The sequence below is a fragment of the Nuphar pumila genome, chromosome 4 (assembly GCF_984573655.1).
Source record: "Nuphar pumila chromosome 4, dmNupPumi1.hap1.1, whole genome shotgun sequence".
NCBI lineage: Eukaryota > Viridiplantae > Streptophyta > Magnoliopsida > Nymphaeales > Nymphaeaceae > Nuphar > Nuphar pumila.
The window spans coordinates 144535950-144560017 of NC_143252.1; the positions used below are offsets into that span (position 1 = coordinate 144535950).

Here is a 24068-nt window from a genome sequence, read left to right on the forward strand (position 1 = left end):
GCAGCGATGTGAATGTTGTGATTAATTTCCAATGGTTCTGTATTTTTTGATGTGTTTGTTTTTCTGGGTTAAATTGGCAGATGATTCCTAAAGCAGGGTCGTTTAGCTTGATACAGAAGAGTAGGGAGAGTCTTCTTTCTCAAAAGGAGGAAAGCGATGCAGAATTGGGATTTTATATGGAAGGGAGTGATGGAGGGGGGTGTACATGTTGCCGGCTGTGCACCAATATGCTTGGGGGGATTTGGACTGTTTTGAAAGAGAATGCAATGTATGCATGGGAATTCGGTCGGTCAGACCCACGGAAGGTTATATTTGCTGCAAAGATGGGGCTGGCATTGATGCTCATATCGATGCTCGTATTTCTGAAGGTGCCCTTGAAGGATCTCAGCAAGAATTCAGTTTGGGCGATCCTCACTGTGGTTGTGTTGTTCGAGTTCAGTGTAGGTATGCCCTGAATCTTCCACTGTTGTGCCGATACTGATAGAAAAAAAAAACTAATAAAAAGTATGTATACTGATTTTTTATGTTTCATGCACCTTAGGTATCATTCTAGTTGCTCCTACTGACCTATGCTATCTTGTATAGTTATTTTTTCTGGTTACAAATTCTTGCTGTAGTTCCAATGAGCAAATTTTCCTTTTTGCCAAGAACCAGTTGTTTCCTGAACTTGCACCAGACGGGCATAAACTGGGAGCCAACTCTTAAGACTGGCCATGAGTAAAACCTACTTAAAGGGTTGCTGTGAAGAAGGAGAACAACTAACATGTTCTTTAAGCTGAGAATGTTCTCATATTTTCTCACTGTCATGTGATTCAACTTCTGATGGAAATTTAAACTGTTCTTTTCTTTTTTATGTTTTTTGCTGCAATAATGTGATCTTCATTGATTTCTTTGTCTTCTTTTTTGGGGACTAAATTTATATATTATGTTGATTTTGTCAGGGGCAACACTTAACAAGGGGTTCAACCGTTCCATAGGGACATTATCAGCAGGAGGGCTAGCACTTGGAATCGCAGAGCTATGTGTGCTGACCGGCTCACTAGAGGAAGTTTTTATAGTCATCAGCATATTCTTTGCAGGTGTTCTCTCGGAGCTGTTCACATGAAGGATCACTAGAGATGCATATATCTTCAACTGAAATCAATTGATTCTTTGTTTTCATGTCTTTCAGGTTTCTGTGCCAGCTACATCAAATTGTATCCAACAATGAAAGAATTTGAATATGGATTTCGCGTATTCCTGCTGACATACTGTACCATAATGGTATCTGGCAATAGGACACGTGAGTTTGTTCAAACAGCTATATCCCGCTTTCTGCTCATTGTTTGTGGCGCTGTTGTTTGTTTAGTTATCAACATACTTATCTACCCCATTTGGGCTGGAGAGGATTTGCACAAATTGATTGTTAAAAATTTCATAGGTGTTGCCAAGTCTCTTGAAGGTATGATGAAAATTTGTCATAGTATTGCCCGCAAAATTTTTATTTGAACCTGTTAACCCTAAAATAACTAATGCACAAAATCATTCCTCATTCTTATTGGAAAGCCTATCTAATTTCAGAAAGCCTTTTGTGTAGGTTGTGTTGAGGAATACCTTCATTCTGTAGCGTATGATAGAATTCCTTCAAAAATACTTACATACCAGGCTTCTGATGATCCCCTGTATAGCGGCTATGGGTCAGCTGTAGAGTCTACAAGCCAAGAACAGACTCTGGTATGGCTTGATCTTGGTTATTCATGTTATGATGTTTTGTTACAAATCATTTTTCTTCAGCTTGTGCCTCTTTATCATCACAGGTAGGTTTTGCCAAGTGGGAGCCTCATCATGGCCCTTACAGGGGTAAAAACTATCCCTGGAAAAACTGTGTGCAGCTCAGTGGTGCTCTTAGGCATTGTGCTTTCATGGTCATGGCACTGCATGGGTGTATACTTTCGGAAATTCAGGTACTTTGACAATTCAATGTTCAAAGCATACTAATTGAAGATTGCTAACATAAACTTGCATATCTAGTTTTCTTGCAGCTTTACAGCGGCTGATTTTGCTATTTTCTCTTGCATAAGGGGAATTTGTATGCCACACTCCTTTTGTTTTTGCATGTCCATCCAATCTCTTCTTGTTCATCATTATCTAATATTTGTATCTTGAGTACTACACGTTGAACCCTCCACAAACATGTTTTACGTTTGACTTATTCTTTATCTTGTACTCCCTTATATTTATATATAAGACATTTGCAAACTCATAATCCTTTTATGTACACATGCAATAAGTTGAAATGAATATTGACAGAACTTTTACCTTTTTTCAAAAGCAATTATAACTTCGCATTTTTAGTTTACTGACTTTTATGGTTAGAAATACAACAGGGGTGCTTATTTCAGACGCATGAATGCAAGTTCATAACAAAGCTGGCTAGTACTAATTAACATATCGTATTTTGTTCTTTTATGTATTTTTCTTTATTTTCTTTTTTGTTGTAGTCAACTAGAGTTGACTACATGTATGTGTATATATATATACACATATATACATATTGTATTTTATTCTTATTTATTTTTCTTTATTTTCCTTTTTTGTTGTAGTTAACTATAGTTGACTAGCCATTAGCGCTGGACTGCCCCCTTCTTTGTGTATAAATAAGGGGTGTTAACCCCATTGTAAGCATCCATTTTATGAAGAAAATAAAATCATATTTTTTTATATTTTTGTGAGCTCTCTTGGTGTGTGCTCTTATAGTGGCCTTTGTGAGTGTGCCCATAGTGGCTCTTTGTGTGTGTCCATTTGGATTCTTTGGTGGACATTTGCTCTTGTTTGGTGGTTGCACTCTCTTTATGTGGTATCAGAGCCGTAGTGCTCTTGATCTTTGAAGTCAACAATCTCATCGTTTGTGTGCTTGTGGTGCGGTGTTAGTGGTGATTCAAGTGGGTGTGTTTCTTCTCCACACCAACTTCTCTCTCTCTCCCCTACCTTTTTATTGTATTCATTCACGGAGGACAAAGAGAGTAATATCATGGTGCCAATCAAGCTCAACGACACTAACTATGCAATGTGGTCTTCTATCATGAAGCACCATATTTGGGGCAAGGGTTTGTGGGGATTAGTGGATGGGTCCGATACGGAACCTAAACTTCACCTTACTAAAGTTGAAAACAGGAAAGATGTAGCCCTTCAAGGGGATGAGAGGATTAAGGCTATAACCGAATATGAAAAAAAGTGGGAGTGAAGAATGAGACACAAAAATAATGTCTTGGCTTATAAATAGAGTGAACTTTAAAAAATGTTCTAGTCTAGCAAAATTTGAGCATGCCATTGATGCGTGGGACTATCTTAAAAATATATATTCACTTAAAGATATTGTACATGTATGCAATTTGCAAGATAGGATTAGAACCATGACTCCAGAGGATATGAGCATTAGAAAATACCAAAGTTACCGGAAACGCCTAGGTAACTGGGGAAGCGCGCTTCCTCGAAGCGCGAAATGTCGCACTTCCAAAACGCACTGGGAAGTGCACTTCCCATTTATGAGTCCCCCCTCGCTTCCCTCATTTTTCATTTTTTTTGTATTTTTATTTTTATTTTTGTTTTTTTTCTCTTTTTTCGCTTCCTAGGTCAGTTCTGGTTCGCTTCCTAGGTCACTTTCGAGACGCTTCCTGATTCACTCCTAAGTTGTCCCATACTTCCCACTTCCTAAAATTTTGAAAGTGCCTCGCTTCTCGTATCGCTTCCTGCTTCCGCTTCCTCGACTGGCAATCATGAAAAATACTTTAATCCTCTATTCGAACTTTGGGAAGAATTGACTCTTCTTGAACCAAAGTGACATTACCCTTTGGATATTGAAATCCAACAAAAAACAAATAGATGCAGAGTGTTTCTACCAATTCATTAATGGATTGTGACTCGAGTTTAAAGCCACCAAGTTAGCTCTCCTATATAGAGGAAAGATACTCTCTATTGTTGGTACAACTGGAGAGTTAAGTATGGAGGAAAATAGGTTGAGACACACCTCCAAGGATGATGATGAATCTGTCTTATCCGTATCTAGGTCAAGAATCTATGCTTGCACATATAAACCACCTCACTTTGGGAGACAAGGCAATGAATACGACAAGACGAAGATCATTTGTCACTATTGTCATGATCTGGGACATATTAAACCTTTGTGTCCCAAGTTAAGAAAAATGGAGGAAAAAAGGTGGCTTTGGCTGGTCAACGTCAAGAGACTAAGGACATGAACAATTCTCAAGATACATCCATCAGAAGCATGTCTCTATCCTAATTGGTGGAGGTGCTTCAACCTCTTCTTCGAGAAGCATCTTTCTCAACCAGAACCGTAGTCTCATCTTATTCTGATCTTGGTAAGTCTCTTTGGCTCCTTGACTCCGGTACATCATTTCATATGACTCCAAACATTGATATCATATATGAATGTAGTGTTAATTTAATCATGTCTAATGTTTTCATTATTGATGGCACATCTCTTCAAATCAAAGGAATAGAGAATTTTGAAAGAAATCTTGAAAACTCCAAAAAAATTACTACAAAAAATTAGATATATTCCTAAGCTAAATTTAAACCTTTTATCTGTCTCTCAAATATCATACCATGAATGTAATGTCTCATTCTCATCAAATGGTTGTTAAGTACATGATCATTAGGCAGGAAAGCTAATTGTGGAAGGCCATAAAGGAGACCCATACCATATGGATTTTTTGAAAATACCCAAGGATGCATTTTTTTGTAATGTCCAAAAATTAGATATAGATTTGTGACACAAAAAATTAAGACATCAAAATTTATCCAAGATTTCATAATTTTCAAGATTGAATTTTTTTTGCAATATTGACAATTTTAATTATAATGAATGTATTCTTGGCAAAATGAAGAAATTATCTTTTTATAAAAGAGCTTTTGTTTCAGCTAGACCACTTGAGTTAGTCAATTCAGATGTTTGGGGTCCAACACCAATCACATCAAAAGGTAGATATGCATATTATGTGATATTTGTGGATGATTTTTCTAGGTATACTTAGATTTACTTCCTTAGACATAAATCTGAAGTCTTTATGCATTTCTAAATTTTTTATAACTTGTTTAAAAATAGGTTTAATAATAACATTTTTATTTTTTGCACTAATTCAGGAGAGTTTTTGTCTAAAGAGTTTAAAGATTATCTTAATTTACACAACATTACACATCAAAGATCTTGCCCGCACACGCCACAACAAAATGGTTTAGCTGAAAGAAAATATAGACATTGTTGAAACTACAAGAACTCTACTCATTACAAGCCATGTACCTAAAGTCTTTTGGGCCGAAGATGCATTGACTATTATGTATCTTATAAATAGAATGCCATCTTCATCATTACAAAATATCTCCCTTGTCGAAAAACTTTTCAATATTACTCATGATTATTTAAGATTAATAAATTTTTGATGCAAGTGTTTTGTCTTAACCAACAAAAATGACATTTTCTCCTAGGGATATCCCTTGTGTTTTCTTTGGATATGCATACAACCATAAAGGTTATAAATGTTATGATCCAACAAATGGAAAGTTGTATGTTTTAAGAAATGTGTCTTTTTTGAAAAAAAAAATTGATTGTGAGAAATCTAAGTAATTGAGTACTCATTTCTACTTGATTTTATTTTAAAGCATGATATTGATGATTGTGATTATGAGTTTGGTCGAGATAATGTCAATAAGTCAAGAACCGAAATGCCTTGTGAAGAGCAACCTGATAGTGATAAAACCTACTTGCAATACACTAGACACAAGGATAAAAAACTTCCATGTGCACTTGAAAGGTATTCAAATATTGTAAGTGAAGATGACTAGCAATTTAGGCGATCATCTAGAATATCAAAGCCCTCATAAAAGTTTGTCTTTCTTACACATCTTTTTCATCCAAATACAAGACATGTCTTGCACTTATTCACTCTTTTATATAGAACCCTCGTCCTATGCTCAAGCTAAAGAGCATTCTGAATGGGTTGAAGCCATGAAAGTAGAATTAGAGGCCTTAGAAAAAGTCAAAACTTAGACACTTCAAGACTTTCCTTAGGAATAGAAGTCTATAGGATGTAGGTGAGTGTATAAAGTAAAAACCAAGAATGATGAGACCCTTGAGGTATATAAAGCTAAGTTAGTAGCCAAAGGATATTCACAAAAATATGAAATATATTATTAAGAAACCTTTGTCCCTATTGCTAGAATGACCATTGTTAGGACCTTGGTAGTCAATGTTGTCTGTATCGTATCGATGCAAATCTTACGATACGGTGCCTGCAGAATTAAAAATAGGCAAAATCGTGCTTTTATGTTTTTGGGTTTTAAAGATGTTTTGAGGGCCGAAACCTTCATTCATATAGAATATACTGGAGAGCTTTCCTCTCACCCTAGGAGTCGTGAGACCGTTTTGGGGGCCGATCTTTGCGTTAAGGAGAGGGCTTTCGTGATTTCATCAAGTAAGAGTGCATTTTCACCGTTTTTTCACCCAAAAACATGGGACTCATAAAAGTTAAAGATTTATATCAAGGTTAAAATCTGGCTACACACTCCAACAAAGATGGCATCAGATGATCTGGCATGGCAATGGCACACTCAAGTAATGAGTGGAAACCGATTGAAAATCGAATGCAACTATTGTCATAATATTTTTGTTTATATAATATGAATGTATGAGTCTTGTGACATGTTCTTAATTGCAAGATATTTAATATTTTGCATTGTTTTTGTGAGATAGTTGATGTTTGATGATGTCTTATGCAGTTCATAGAGACATAAATGCTTTATATGTGATTTTATGGTTGCATTTTGTGCATTTCATCATTATTTCTTGTGTGATGATTTTTTTAGAATTTTTGCTATTTTTCTAATTTTTTCTGATTTTTTTATAATTTTATATATTTTTTCAATTTACGATATGATACATATATTATTTTGGGCCCGACCAATGCGGGTTACGATTCGATACTTACAACCTTGCTAGTAGTAGTTGCTTCCATTAGGAATTGGCTCATAAAGAATGCCTTTTTTTAACGAGGATTTGGTTAAAGAAGGATACACGAAAGCACTACCTAGTGTGAGTATTCCTGAGAGAAAAGCTCTTCGTTTGAATAAGACACTTTTTGACTTAAAGTAGGCATCGAAGGCATGATATGACAAAGGTTATGTTTGATATTGACTTTAGGTTTTGCTTGACTGACACAACTTTGTTTGTTAAGAAAACTGGTACAGGTATTGTCATTCTACTTTGTATATGGATGATATGATCATCACTAGAGACAAACATGAAATTAAAAATATTAAAAAGCTTCTTAAAAACAATTTTGAAATGATTGATTTGAGTTTTCTAAGATACTTTCTAGTGATTGGGGTTGCTTATTCCCTTAGAGGGTAGTGTTGTCTCAGTCTAAGTTTAATTTTTATATTATTTTCAGGTCTGAAATTATAAATGATAAGGGAGTAGATACTCTCGAGGTTACTAATTTAAAGATGAGAATCGATGATGGAGAGCCCCTTGAAGATCCAACACCTTACCATCAGTTGATCGGAGCACTCTCTTTCCTATCAATTAGTAGACTAGACATAGCATATGTTATCCACATAGCTAGTCAATTTGAGCATGCTCTTACATCAGTTCACATGTGAGTAGTTTTACGAATTACTAGATACACTAACTTTTATTTCTAGAGGCATTTTTTTGTCTTCGTCTACATTAAATTTAATTGCTTAGACTGATACTGATTGGGGAGGTGATCTCAACAATGTACATTCAACCACAAGTTTTGTTTTTATAAGTGAGTAATTGATTTCGTGGTGGTGCAAGAAACAACAGAAATGGAGGTGGTCTAGTTAAGAACATTGTTGGCTGACATGGAGATTCACGTAAAAAGAGCTTCAAAGATGTGTTGTGACAACAATATCACTATTTATATCGCCATTAACCATACGTTTTACGAGAGAACAAAGCACATAGGCTATCACTATGTTCAAGAGGTTTATCTTCAAGGCAACATTGATCTGCCCTATGTTACATTAGAATATCAACTGACAGACTTCTTGACCAAATCTCTCTGAGCTCTTAGGTTCCACTTCCTTCATAGCAAACTTTCGGTAATTATACTATAAGTTTGAGGGGGAGTGTTAAAATGTACACATTGTATATGTATTTATTTATATGTATGTATATATATATATAGAGAGAGAGAGATACACATATATACATATATATGTATATTATCTTTTTTTTTGTATTTTATTCTCTTATTTATTTATCTTAATTTTCCTTTTATGTTGTAGTTAACTAGAGTTGACTCTAACGGCTAGATAATCTAGCTGTTAGAGCTTGTCTAATGGCTGGACTGCCCACTTCTTTGTGTATAAATAAGGGGTGTTAACCCCATTGTAAACATGCATCTTGCATGCATTTTGTGAAGTAAATAAAATAATATTTTTTATATTTTGTGAGCTCTCTTCATGTGTGCCCTTAGTGGCCTTTGTGAGTGCCCATAGTGGTTCTTTGTGTGTGTCCATTTGGATTCTTTGGTGGTCATTTGCTCTCGTTTGGTGGTTGCACTCTCTTTACAGGAAGTACAATGTTTTCCAAAGGAGTGAGTGATAATGAATTGCTGCATGGATACTGTAGAATTGATTTTTCGGCATTTCCAAACATGACATTTTTCTTCCCCCTTCCATGAAAACATAAGGGAAGCACACCTCCAGGATTCTTCTTGATTTGATTTCATTAGCTGACTTCTTCACACTTCCCTTGGATCTTTAAAATCCTTGGTTCTTCTTCCACTTTCTTACTTGCTTCTTTATTTTGATCTCTTTCTTTTCAACTATGGCTTGGACTCCTTAAGGTTGCACATGCAAACTAACTATTAGTGCAAGCATATCCATAATATGGTAGAGTTCACAGAACTCTGAGCCTCATTCTTTAAGGCTACAAGATGGTTTTTATCCTTTTAGTAATTACTTGGAAGAGTTGTAAGATTATGGAATACCAAAGTCATGCATTTTGCGTCCTTGTAGTTTTGAGAGTTAATTTTCTTCATGGATCGCTAGTGGCCTTGATTCATGGTGGGATGTGACTCTTAGTTCCATTATATGAATTTTCCATCATAATGGGTTTGTCTTGTTTCCGTGATGTTTTTAAAGTTGTTATTTTCCAAATTTCACGGTTTGGATTGGTTGCCAACACCTTTGGATGTTTGACATATCATTCCCCCCCTTTTAGACTCCAACGATACTTTTAGTGAATTTACCTTTATGATTTATTTTGGTTTATGAATTACCTTATGCATTTTACAGTTAATTGTCTATTTTCTAATTATAAACACTATACACACAAGCATGTGGGAACATTAAATTCAAGAAGCACAGTTCTTAGGTGGGGGTGTAAGGAAATGAGTTCCTCCAAAAAAATAATACTCTTATGATTTCAACCCACAAAAGAAGCTTACAATTGAGAGGGGGTTTCAGCCCTATTTATACATAAACAAAGGTCTCCTAAAAGAGATTTTGGGAGAGGTCCCAATTGCTCCAATAGAGCCGTTGGGCTCTCTCTCCAATGCCTCTCTTGGTTGAAAAGAAACTAAAAATCAAAGAAAAGAAAACTAACCTAGTTAGACTAACCTAATATATATATATATTTACATTTTTAACACTCCCATTCAAACTTACGGTTGAATAACTGAAAGTTTGTCCAAGAGAAAGTGAAACCTAGGAGCAGTGAGAGGTTTGGTAAAGAAGTTTGCCAATTGATATTCTGAAGAAATGTAGGGAAGATCAATAGTGTCATGTAGGTATTCCTCTTGTATATAGTGACAGTCCATCTCAATGTATTGGTTTGTTCGTGAAAAGTCTGGTTGCTGACAATGTAGATGGAACTTTTGTTGTCACAACACAATTGTGATGCTCTTGTACTTTGAACGCTCATGTCAACCAACAATCTCCTTAGCCATACCACCTTCATAGTAGTTGTAACCATAGCTCAATATTATGCTTCGGTTATAGAGAGAAACTTTCTACTGCATTTTGCACCTTTATGAAATCAACGAGTCACCTAAAAATACACAAAAACCAGTGGTTGAGTGTCGGTTATTTGGATCACTTCCCCAATCAACATAAGTATAAGCAAGTAAATCTGTCAGATAAGATTGAAATCCAACATCAAGCATAACTTGACTAAACTTGTCATACCAAGCCTTTGATGTTTTTTTAAGACCATACATGGCCTTATCTAAACGAAGAGTCGTTTCTTTAGGAATAATTATACCAGGCAGTGTTTCAAGTTTCCATTAAAAATGCATTCTTAACATCCATTTGATATATATGTCATTTTTTCACAGAGGCAAGAGCTTCTAAGGTCCTAAGAGTGGTCATTCTGACAACTCGTGCAAAAGTTTCTTTATAATCTATTCCATACTCTCGAGAGTATCCTTTGGCAATTAATTTGACTTTATACCTTTCTAGAGTTCTATCACTCTTGGTTTTAATGTTATATACCCATCGACACCCTATAGGTTTCTTTCTTGGGGGAATGTCTTGGATAATCCAAGTATTTTTTTTAAGGTATCTAATTTTATTTTCATTGCTTTTACCCATTCAGGATGTTCCTTTGCTTTAACATATTTGGAGGGTTCTATATAGTAATATATCAATGCAATGTAGGCTTAATACTTAGGTGAAAAAGAACTCTAGACGATCTTCTAGTTAGTGTTTCTACATGTTTTTTATCATTGGTATATTTTTTAAGAGCACATAGATGTTCAAAATGACTACGCCTGAAATATTTGATACAACCTTGATCCTTATGAAATGTTTCTTCACTCATATCATGAGGTTTTTATTCACTAACCTCTTGATCTACATTAATATCAGAATCACCAATCTTAGGAGTTAGATCCAACAAAAAGAATACTCAGTTATTTTCTTAGTTTTCTCAATTTCAAAGAAACTTTTTTTCTTCTAAAAAGGACACATTTTTGAAACATATAGCCTTTTATTTTTAACATCAAAACATCTATAGCCCTTTTTATTATTTGTATACCCTAAAAAGAGATAAAGAATAGCACGGGGAGAGAGTTTTTCATTTTTATCAATAAAAACAAAACATTTTCACCCAAAGTCTCTCAATTTAGAGTAACCTGAGACTTGTTTGAAAAGTTTTTCAATAGGAGATATATTTTTCAAAGAAGAGGATGACATTCTATTAATAAGATAAACTGCAGTTAATGTGGCTTCAACCCAAAATTCTTTGGGTACTTGGTTTGTAATAAACAAAGTTCTTGTTGTTTCTATAATATGCCTATGCTTTCGTTCGGCCAAACTATTTTGTTGAGGGGTGTAAGGACAAGAGTTTTGATGTGTGATATTATTTAAGTTTAGGTAGTCTTTAAAATTTTTTGATAAAAACTCTCCCTTGAATCAGTGTGAAAGATGAAAATATCATTCTTGAATTGGTTTTTGACCAAATTGTGAAATATTTGAAAATGTGAAAAAACTTCATACTTGTGTTTAAGAAAATAAATCAAAGTGTCTTGTGAAATCATTCACAAAAATTACATAATGCACAAAACCACTCTTAGATATAACAGGTGATGGGCCCCAAACATCCGAATGTATTAACTCAAATGGCCAAGAAGAAACAAGTGCTTTTTTGAAATGATAATCTCTTCATTTTGTCAAGAATACAATTTTCACATGTAAAATTTTCAGAATTACAAAAAAAATTCATCTTTAGAAAAAATTGAATTATGGATATACTAGGGTGGCCAAGTCTCTTATGCCACAAATCCAAATCTAATTTCTGGACATTGCAATAAAATGTATTCTTCGGTATTTTAAAAAATCCATGTAGTACAATCTTCCTTCTCTATGTCCTTCCCTAATCAGCTTCCCTGACTCACGATCATGCACTGGACAACCATGAGAGAAGAAGGAAACATGATATCCATAATCAGATAATTGAGAAACAGATAAAAATTTAAGTTTAATTTAGGAATATATTTAATTTTTGAAATAAATTTTTTTTTTTGAGTTTTGAGAAATGTTTTCAAATTTTTTTATTTCTTTTATCTCAAGAGATGTTCCATCAGCAGTAAATACATTTGATTCACTTGAGTTATGACATTCGAATAACATATCACCATTTGGTGTCATATGAAAAAAGACACCAGAGTAAAAAAGCCAAAGAGATTTACTGGGATCGGAGAAGCCATAGGAAGAAACCACGACTGCAGTTGATGAAGATGCTCCTTTGAGTAGAGGTTGAAGAGCTTTCACTAATTGTGTCAAAGGACATATTTTCAATGGATGGATCTTGTGATATTTTTGTATCACTTGACTCTTATGGAGGTCCTATTAGAGGCAACCTTCTTTTCATAAGGTTTCTTCAATTTAGGACTATGTTTTCACATGTCCCGATTCACGATAATAGTAACAAATAACTTTCTTTGTCTCATGCTCATTGTCTTGTTTTCCATAATGTTCATTATTTGGCCTTCCTTAGTGTGGTGACTTGTAGGTACGAACATAGTTTCCCAGTCTAGATACGACTAGAACAGAGTCATCATTACTCTTAGAAATACACTTTTTAAGCCTATTTTCTCACACTCAATTCTTCTATGACGTCTTCTATTAAGGGAACTCATGTTTAGTGGATTCAAAAACCGATCTCAAATCATTGATAATTTGGTAAAAATGCTCCACGTTTATTTGATTTTGGCGAAGTTTAATATCTTCGGGACAATGCCACTTTGGTTCAAGAAGAGCCAACTCTTCCCATAATACGGACAATCCATTATAGTATTCTCTAATACTCTTGTTTTTTTGAGTCATATTCTGTATCTTGTCTTACAAGTTGCACACATGTGCAATATCTTTAAGAGAATACATTCTCTTAAGGTAATCTCATGCATCGTTTGCATGTTCGAATTTAGCAAGACTAGAACACTTCTTAATGTCTATACTACTAATTAGCCAAGACATAATTTTGGCATACCTCATTTTTCATTCCTTTCATTTCTTATTATAAGTGGTCATTGCCTTATTTTTCTCACCCTTCGTAAGAAATACCTTTTTCTCTCCTTCTACTTTGGTGAGGATTAGCTTGGGTTCCAGATCGATTTCATCTACTAGTCTCCATAACTTTTTTCTCCATATAAGGTGCTTCATAATTGAAGCCCATGTTACATAGTTTGAATCATTGAGCTTAATGAGTTTTATGGTGACATTTTCATTGTCATCTATTTTTATAAGGGTAAAAACAAAAGAAAAGAATAGTGAGAAGTCAAAGAAAAATGAGAGAAAAGAACGAGAGTAAAGGTGGAAGTCACGAGCACTCTACCACCAAGCAAACGACACCAATCACAAGCACTTTGAATAGAAATTGCAAGAGAGCTTCAACACTTTCAAATTTGGAGTGGCATGCTTCCAAATGTACCAAAAATGATTTCAGCTTGATCACCAAGCTCTGATACCATGTAAGGAAATGAGTTTCTCCGAAGATACACTTAAATCACCAAAAGTGGACACTCAAAAGAGTTCCACCAAAGTACCAACAAGAACACACAAAGAACCACAAATGGGTTTACTCACAAACACCCACTAAAGGGCACAAGAAGAAGAAATGAAAAAATAATACTCTTATTGATTTCAACCCATAAAAGAAGCTTACAATTGACCCCTATTTATATACAAACAAAGGTCTCCTAAAAGAGATGTTGGGAGAGGTCCCAATGGCTCCAATAGCGCCGTTGGGCTCTCTCTCCAATGCCTCTCTTGGTTGAAAAGAAACTAAAAATCAAAGAAAAGAAAACTAACCTAGTTAGACTATTTACTAGTTAAGTACTAACCTAACACACACACACACACACACACACACATATATATATATATATATATATATATATATATACATTTACATGTATATACATTTACATTTTTAATAGGGGAATGTAAAAATTTGAAATTCAGGCTAAACTTGAAAGTGATCTTATTTTATACTTTTTACACGTGAAACTTTGTTAGGATAATTGTAAGAAGCCCAAATCATAGAAAGAATCTTTTCATCCCACCAATGTTGTGAAAAGCGTTGAGGCGTAGCATAGTGCTCCACCAAAAACTAAAGCGAGACGTAAAGCATAAGTCTCAAATTTTTTTTTAACCTCAAAAATTAAAGGTTTGTAGTCCTTGTTGTATATGCGCTCATTTGGAGTAAACTGGTAGGGGTCCTAACCCCAGTTTGTCAACAAAAAACAAGTACAGACAGTTGAATATATTTGAAAAGTACGCCTACACACCCTCAAGAGAGAAGTTAAAAAAAAAAGAAAAAAGAAAATAAGAATAGAAGGAAGAAGAAGAGAGAAAAAGAAAGGAAGAAAGATAAAAAGCGTCAGCATACCTGGTTGGGGTCGAGCCTTCTTCTTCTCCTCGTTGCAGCCGAGGCCCGAGAGAGAGAGAGAGATAAGAGATTGGAAACATAGAGAGAGACGAGAGATGAGACCCTACCTGGTTGGGGTCGAGGCTTTGAGCCTTCTTCTTCTTCTTCTCGCTGCAGTCGAGACCCGAGAGAGAGAACAAAGAGAGAGAGATGAGAGACAGAAAAAGAGATGAGATATGAGAAATAGAGAGTGAGAGAGATGAGAGCGTACTTGCTTGGGGTCGAGGCTTCGAACCTTCTTCTTCTTCTCCTCGCTGCAGTCGAGATCAGAGAGGGAGAACAAAGAGAGAGATGAGAGAGAGCGTACCTGGTTGGGGTCGAGGCTTCGAGCCTTCTTTTTCTCCTCATTGAAGCTGAGACCCGTGAGAGAGAGAGAGATGAGAGATGAGAAACAGAGAGAGAGAGACAAGAGCGTACCTTTTTCTTCCTTTATGCAGATAAAGAGACGAGAGACGAGAGACGAGAGGGAGAGGTAGTGGTAGAGCGAGAGAGAGCTGGGTGAGCGTGAGCAAGGAGAGAGCAAGAGCGGGGAGAGAGCAGGAGCGCGTCTCTTTTTTCCATTTTTTGGGTCACGTGCTGTAACGCCCCAAAATTTCAAACTTGCGAACCTTTCAGAAAACAGGCAAGAGACTAGAAAAAATCTCTTTCCTTCAGAGTTTATTTATGAAATCAGCGGAAGACTATTCTTCCGTTAATTCAGAAGGCAAGCTGACAACTTTGGGCACGTTAGCTAAATGAACCAAAACTCACAAAATTCGGGTATCCTAAAGAAAATCCGTTACAAACCCAAAGCGTCCAAGACGCGAGCTAAGAGCAGGAAGAAGAAGTCTTTAAGCCATCTTGCAATCGCGCCATCGCACGTAGTGTACCTAATCATCACTTGTACCCATAGAATGAGTTAGTTTCGCGAAAAACTAGTAGGTGCACAAGAGAGACTATAGGAAACTGAATTAAGTACATTTAATTCAACAGGTCACGTAGTTAAACAGGTAAGTAGTGCAAGCGAGTAAGCAGTGCAAGCGAGTAAGCAGTGCAAACGCGTAAGTAGTGCAAACGGGTAAGTAAGCAGCGCAACTGTCAAAACGTAGCATACGATTCAATTGATCGTAGGCTGTGAACCACCACACAACTAGCTTGTTCTCGTTTTTAGAACGGGGTTTCCGCATCTAATCATCATCAAGTCATCGTTTGTCGCTCTCGCTACTTCTAACAAACGCTTTGTCCTGAACAAGCTTAATCTATTCTCATCTTCCAAGGCCTTACGCGGCCAACTGCCACCGGTTATGACTCACCTAAGGCGTCATACTTATCAGAAAAACCCACCCTTCCATAGAAGGTCCAAGACATGATCACTATCTAAAATCGCTAACGATTTGATTCTCACATCTGAGTCCTGCATGTAATTATGCTAAAACAGAAAGTCAAACTATAGATTTATAACTGACTATCTCAAACAATCTCAGAAGATCATGACAGCTCACCATAACTTTTTATGATAAGCAAAAACACAAGATCCACGTCGGATCGCTCGGTTCAGGAAATATACGACCTGATAGGGAATTACCGCCCTAGAGGGTATACCTGATCTTGGACCATACACTTCCTCACAGGAGTTCACCGTCTTTGCGGCTACCCGTTCGTGGACAGTGTACATCCTCACAGAGATTCTACCGCTTTAGCCGGATTACCCGATCTGGGAAATGTATAACCTCACAAGGAATTACCGCCCTAGATGGTATACCTGGTCTTGGACCATACACTTCCTCACAGGAATTCACCGTCTTTGCGGCTACCCGTTCGTGGACAGTTTACATCCTCACAGAGAATCTACCACTCTAGCCGATTTACCTGGTTTTAATCATACATACCCTCACAGCGAAACCTTTGGGAAGTCGGTCCCCAACACATGCCATATCCAATGAAAATCATTGCGATACACGCATCAACACAAATGACCGCTCTTAGGGTCGATAGCCACTATTACAATCAACAAGATCAATGCCAAATCACTTGGTTTGGGAAATGTATAACCTCACAAGGAATTTCGCCCTAGATGGTATACCTGGTCTTGGATCATACACTTCCTCACAGGAGTTCACCGTCTTTGCGGCTACCCGTTCGTGGACAGTATACATCCTCACAGAGAATCTACTACTCTAGCCGGTTACCTGATCTTGATCATACACGCCCTCACAGATAATCCTTTGAAGATCCGGTCCTCAACAGACACCCTACTCTGTGATACATGCATCAATACAGTCGATTGCTCCAAACAATTGACCGCTCTTGGGTCAGTAGCCACCAATATGGGCACAAGCATGAATATCAGCAATATGTAGCGTATCACTGCACATGGTAAAACAAAACACACGATCACCCATTCCTCCTATAAGGCTCCATGAACCATAAACATATTATCGCATACTCTCAACATTTCTTATCACGTGGCACATCAATCACATCACACAGAAGCATATAATACTACGCATCGAAATATTGCCACACGGAACATTGCAATCCTCAAATAGGACCTCAAAGCATGCGTAAGCGACACATGAGAACATGAAAATATGGCAATCCATCTGATTCTATAGGCGAAGAGTAACTAACTCTATCCGACAGCCAAACAAAATAACTGAATAAGACAAGCACTCATAACAATGTTCGTAAGACATACAATTACCATCAAATGACTCAGTCCATCAGCAAGTAATTAAATTAATCGTAAGGCATAAACCATTGCATCACAAGCCATTCATAAGCAATCATACGGCAGCAGTTATATCACAATATGTAAGCAACTTATAAGACAAGCGGGCACATCAATCCTAGTTGCCACCAGTTCGTAGATTACGAGCTGTATGCAATCACATTAATCATAAGGGATGCAAGCCAACAAGTGCTACGCTACAATAAGCACCAAACAGTTCGACCAAGGGGTAAAGCAAGTCACATGCTAATATGTAGCAACTGTCATAATGCTATTATTATAAGCATTTAACTAGTATGAGAAGCTAGATGTTACTTAGCAAAGAACTGCATAAGCAATTTAACAAACTAGAGTAACGCCTCGACAGGCGGGTACAGCTCAACGAGTATCATACTGAACTACCGAGCAAGCAAGCAATCGACCCGTGTGAACAGACTTTATGTTTCGATATTACTGGTCTGCGGGTACGCGTAGGCAAAATGTAGAAACAACTGAGACTAGTTCGGGCGTCTGTTATTCTATGTATTTTCAATAACACGAATAGCTAGTTGAGTCTGCTCCAAAGGGGACGGCTTTAGCCGAGAGAGGATTCCCAAGAGGCTGATAAGCAGTGCCACGGATGCATCCAACTTCTGCAGAAGTGTTGAGCTAACTATTGTAGCCCCTTTTCCCTAACTCCAATGACTGGGGAGGTCGGATCATCTGCCCGTAGGGTGGTTGTTAACAACCTATCCATTGGAGTTTTGTACCGCTCTATCCTCTCCCTTGACAGACAACCAGAAGCGAATAGGTACGTTAGGGGTTGCTTAACTAACGACTCATTTTATGTTGTGGTCTTTAACCCACTCGAGCATCTTGCCTGTGAAGGCGAATGTGAGGCCATTTTATGTGATTACAACATTGTGTATTTAGCACTGTTCGAGGTCGCACGACCATCTCATCCGATCATCGCAGTACTAGACGTGTCGTGCACGACTACAAGTACTCTAGGATGAAGGGGGTATAGCTCCTCAATAGGAGCCTCAGCAGAAGTGTTTCACAAAGATGTAATACTTCTCAAACTATACTTCAACATTCTTTATCTTTTGAAACAACCAACAACTTATGCCAACAATTGGCATGTGATTATCTCGAATCTCATCCGCTATCGGGGTATCTACATGTCTCGCATAACTCGATACCGGCCTCGATAGACGGGATACGGGTTTCTCAAGAGAACCCCCGCTATGAAGTTCGCTCGAATCCCAATTCGTCTGCAAGACTGCATACTCGAAGAACTTGGATCCCTGCTAGGAATCCCTCTCTTTCGACGATGATGAATCACTAAGCTCCTGACTCAACTCTTGTCGCAAGAGGGAGAGCGGTAGATGTCTCTTGCATCCTCCACGAGGATGCCTCAAACGTGTATGCAATGAGCAACAACCTGAGCGTCATCTATAATAGCAAAGCAGTAACGACACATATGCAAAAGCAAGAGCCTGGGCGCAAAGCGCGACGGCAAGGTAAATACTGTAAACAGGAGTGCAACGCAAAACCTTTGCGCGATGCGCGACGGCAAAGTAAAGGACTGTAAGCAAGGGTGCAACGCAGAACCTTTGCGCGATGCGCAACGACAAAGTAAAGGACTGTAAGCAGGAGTGCAACGCAGAACCTTTGCGCGATGCGCGACGACAAAGTAAAGGACAAGGATCGTGAAACCGCGTCCTTGAGTTTAATGCGTACTCGTATAAATATATATGATATATATATTTATTTAATAGTCCCTTTTTAGTTAATTGAACTTAATTCAATTATCCAAGTCTTCCGTGCAATCTTTCCCTACCTTGAGGGGTTGCGGTCCTTGTATGCCAGCGGCGTAGGTAAGCACGAGCTCAAGCCACAAAGGACGAGCAAGATCCACCGTTCAACCTGTGATGCTAAAAAGGTTAGCATGCCAAAATACAAATGAGAAGTGCGTCCGGTAAGGCCTACAACAGTACCGGACCCCGATACGAGGGTAGGCAGGGAGCTCAACTCCCTACAGAATGCAGAAGAGCAACAGAGGCAGCAAGGCTTTCTGCCTGCAGGCTGCAGAGGCAAGAACTCTACACTCTGCTGACCAGGGTGCCAGAGGCAGGGAGGCCTGCTCCCAGACGCCAGAGATGCAAAGGCACGGGCAGAGGCACTGCACCCTGCCAGCAAGGGTGCAGGAGGCAGGGGCCTCACCCTTGCCGACAAAAAGCCACAGAGGCAGGGGCTCGTGCTCCTAGTTTTGGTATGAATCTAATTTTTGGAATAAAAAAATCTTGTTTTTCGAAATTACCTATTCCTTTAATTTCAAGGAATGTTCCATCCGCCGTTGAGACAAAGGATGAAAAAAAAAATTTAGAATATTCGAAAAGAGAACAAGCACTTGGGGTCATATGAAATGATGCACCGGAATCTAAAAGCCAAGATATCTTACCGGGGGGTGAAGAGGTTGTCATAGCGGCTCCGAAAGTTCCTCCCTTGAGAAGAGGTTGAAGAGCTTTCATAATTTGTTGTAGAGAAAGAGACCCATTGAAAGAGGATGACCGTTCTTTCGGTTGAGATGTGATGTGGTAGCCATTGCAAGCAATTTCTTCCATTTTGGGCAAATAGGTTTGATATGCCCCGGTTCTTTACAAAAATGACAAGTTAGTTTGCTATAATGTCTTTTTCCACTTTGCCTATTTCTTCCTTGATTTTGATTCTTAAAATGAGGAGGTTTGTAAGTCTTCACGTGGTTACCCGGTCTTGAAATGACATTCACTCCTTCACCTTCTTTTTGAATAGTGGAGGTGGCAAGGATGTTAGGATTGCTTTTACTAATGCTCATACGGGTTCCTTCCCCACTCAATTTGGTAATAACATCTTCAATAGCGGAAGATGTGAAAGAAGAAAGAAGAGACGACCGAATTTGTTCAAATTTGGGTCTAAGACCATTTAGGAAGTTAAAAAAGCGATCTTCCTCAAGTTGTTTGTGTCTAAGCTCGATAGCTTCACCACTCCATTTGGGTTTAAGCATAGCAAGCTCGTCCCAAATGAAAGATAATTCGGCAAAGTATTCCCGAATAGTCATCTCATTTTGTTGTAAGGTCAAGACCCTCTTTTGAAGGTAATACTTGTGGGATAAATCTCTTGAAGTATACATTTTCTCAAGGTATAACCAAGCTTCGAAAGCCTTCTTGAATTTGATAATGTTGGCATTGATCTTAGTTTCAACGGATGAGAAAAACCAAGATAAAATCTTGAAGTTTTTCATTTCCCATTCGTCATGTTTCTTTGAATAATCTTCAAAAGCCTTTTGCCTCTCTTCTCCTTCAAGAATCTTTATATTTCATTTTTCCATAATGGTAATTTTTAGTTCGGGTTCCGGTATCGAACCTTGAACATACCCCCAAAGCCCCTTTCCTTTAATATGGGCTTCCATATTACCGGCCCAAACATGACAGTTTGAACCATTGAGTTTAAACCCGAGGAAAAAATGGGAGTCTTTTTCGCCCATTAGAAAGAATAAAAATAAAAAAGGAATACGTGCCTCAAAAGATTTTTAAGTCTTTCTTGTCAAGGAAGACTTCTAAAATATTGGCCAAAGGAAATGATCTACTCCAATCTCCAATAGCTTGAAGGTACGTTTTTTGAGGTACCCAAGAAGGTGGAGAAACACACGATCTTCCTTCTTCAAAACCTTTGCTCTGATACCATGTAAAAGTATCTTCAACAAGATACTATGTTCAAGACCCAATGCTCTTGATGAAAGACAAGTGCACACATGCACAATAAGAACACAAAGAACACTTGTGCACAAAAGCATAAATCAATCAATCTCACAAATGCACTAAGAAAAATGAATAAAAGCTTTATTGAATACTTGAGCTTTGACCCAAAAGCACTTCGAAACACAAGGGGGAACTCCCCTATTTATACATAATGAGAGGCCTTGGAGGGGCTCCCAATGTGATCATTGGGACCCCTCCAACGGTTGTAATTATAACCGTTGGAGGGCCCAACGATCACATTGAGTGGGCCCCTACAAGTGCTAAAACCAAAAAGAATAAGACAAAAAAATTAAAAGAAAAGAAAACAAAAAGCAAAAATTACATACATATTCTCAAAATAGAATGTGTAAAAAGATGAATATACCCTTACGGCTGAAATGAAATAAATATATATTTTATATATATAATAGGTAGATACATATACACATATATTATATATATGTATTACCTTATATATATAAAATATATATTGGATTACAAGATTTGATTACATAATTTAACAAGGCCATCGTTGGGTCTTTCATACTCTGGGGTGGCTTGCGCCTCTATTTAAAACTAATCTGCCATTACTGAACTCTCTGTTGGCTGATTTCTCTTCAACCACAGCATTTGTATGAGACATTTTGATTATGAATGAAATGTTTATGCTTTCCCTCAAAAAAAAAAACGATACTAAGACAGTCATAGTGGTAGGATGTTAAGAGTTTTCCTCTCTATTACTTGCTTATTTATTATTTAAAGGTTACGCATATAGTACTTGGGAAGAAACCCAGTTTCTCATCTATTCTTCACATTGCAGGCTCCATCAGAGAAGAGAGAAGTTTTTAGAAAAGAACTGAAGAGAGTTGGTACCGAGGGTGCTAAAGTTTTGTATTTACTTACAGATAAGCTAAAGTTAATGATGAAGCTAAGCCCAGGGGATATACTTTTCGAAGTTCATGAAGCAGCTGAAGAGCTGCAAAAGAAGGTAGATAAGCGGTCATATCTACTTGTAGATTGTGAGAATTGGGAGATAGGAAAGCGGCCTGAAGCTGTAGAATCTAGTGAAGATGGTATTGGAGTAGAGAGTGAGCCATTCAGTCGCCCTTGGTCAGAGTCGCTCAGTGAAACTATGCTTGATCTTGGAAGTATGGATCTCTCAAAGAGTTGGGATATGCGCTCTTCCAACAAATTTACTGCACCAATAAATAATTCCCAAAAAGTTGCATTTGTCAAGCAGATCTCATGGCCTTCAAGGATATCATTCACTTCTGAAGGTGTGCCTTGTGTGGAAGAATCAAAGACTTCTCAAAGTGCAAGTGCTCTTTCTTTGGCCACATTTGCAGCACTTCTGACAGAATTTGTGGCCAGGCTCTAAAATCTGGTTAATTCGTTTGAAGAACTAAGCATAAAAGCCAATTTTAAGGAGCCGGTTGATGAACCTAATACTGAGTCTATAGGACTGTGGACAAGATTGGTAAGCTGTTTGAGATTTAAGAGGTAGGACAACATGAGTTCATGTGGAAAATTTATTGAACATCTCAACATTGCGACTTCAGCTGAATTACTGTCAGAAGATACAAAATGTAGAGAAGCACCAGTCTAGGCAGATCTCATTAAAATTCTGATGCTGATAATTGTGGTCCATACCATTTTTTCAACCGAGAGCAATGCCAAGAGATGCAGAGTGGCAGCTGTTTCTGTTAAGGATGGAAGTAGCTTGTGAAGCGTGGTACAGGCTGTTAAAACGTGTTATGTAATGTTTTGTCCAAACGTATATATATATATATATATATATATATATATATATATATATATATATATATATATATATATATATATATATATATATATATATATATATATATAAATAAAACGTATAGTGTCTATTTTGTATCTTTTTTTTATTTTTCTTGTTTTTTTATTTTTTTCAGCTAGCCGTTGGAACTCCCAACGGCTAGTCTTTTGTGGCTTTCTTGAGTTCCTTAAGAACTCTATAAATATTGCTTCCATGTATGGTTTTCGGTGTCTTTTTGTACTCAGTTCTTTCTCAATAAAAAGACTATTTTTCTCAGCTGAGTGTGCTCTTGTCTAGTCCTGTGACTAGAAATTGTTTTATCAAGTCCTTTGTGACTTTATTTAGTCTTGTGAGCATTTGTGTAAAATGGGTCTGATTCATTTCATGGTATCAGAGCTTGGTTCCCCTGCGAGCAGCCTTCTTGAAGTACCTCCGCTTGTTGCCATATGTACACCAACTGTTTGGTGTTTTGCCTCTGTTCAAGGGCAGGTTATTTACTGATTTGCTCCTGCATTTACGCTGTTGCTTGGGCATACTGAACTGAGTTCAGTACTTGCTGCCATCAACCGTTGACCGTGAGAAAAGACTGTTGTTGCTGTCTTCTGGTAGCTGGTGACTGCCTACCAACTGTTCGAGAAATGACTGAAAAAGAACCAGTTGCGTAATATCTTTCAAGCTTAACGACTCCAATTATGTCACTTGGTTGGGTGCTATGGAGAAACACCTTCGTAGCAAACGACTTTGGGGTTACATTAGTGGCATGATACTTGAACCAATGAACCAAGAATGAAGCTCACTAAGGAGGTGGATGGTAAGATAATAGCAAGAAAGCGCTTCAAGAGTATGAAGGAAAAATGGAAGATTGGGATGCTACAAACTGTCAAATAATCTCATGGTTTATGAATACCATGGATTTAAAGATAACATCTCATCTCGTGAAATTCAAGACGACGGCTGAAGCATGGATCTTTCTTAAGAGTCAATATGTTAAAAAAGATGGAGCAAGGGAGTACTATCTTCAAGAAAAGATAGTAGAAAGTAAGAGATTACTGTGATACCCTTTCTTCACTTTGGGATGAATTGACCTTGTTGGAACCCAAGTGGGAAGGAGGATCCATATAAATGAGGAAGAAACAAATAGAGAGGCAAAACTTGTTCACCTTCCTCCTTGGTCTTAGATCGGAGTATGAGCAAGTTAGGGCTTCCATAATTCAGAGTCTCACTACCATCTATAGACGAGGCCCTTGCTGAAGTATGTCAAAAAGAAACTCGCCTCAGTTTGACCAAGTCGAATGAGGAGGTTCTAGTTGTTTCAAGGCCTGAGAGCAACACTAAAACATATAGACC

The 24068-nt window shown here is 37.5% G+C and overlaps 1 protein-coding gene across 1 annotated transcript; it reads left to right on the plus strand.

The window, feature by feature from the left end:
- Positions 1-262: 262 nt before the first annotated feature.
- On the plus strand, positions 263-22668 carry LOC149841481 (aluminum-activated malate transporter 9-like). Its single transcript, XM_090003872.1, is given in 6 exon segments — positions 263-444; positions 942-1079; positions 1172-1441; positions 1577-1713; positions 1797-1943; positions 21744-22668. Coding segments are annotated over 6 exon segments (1554 nt in total). The 5' UTR covers positions 263-266; the 3' UTR covers positions 22428-22668.
- The last annotated feature ends 1400 nt before the right edge of the window (positions 22669-24068 follow it).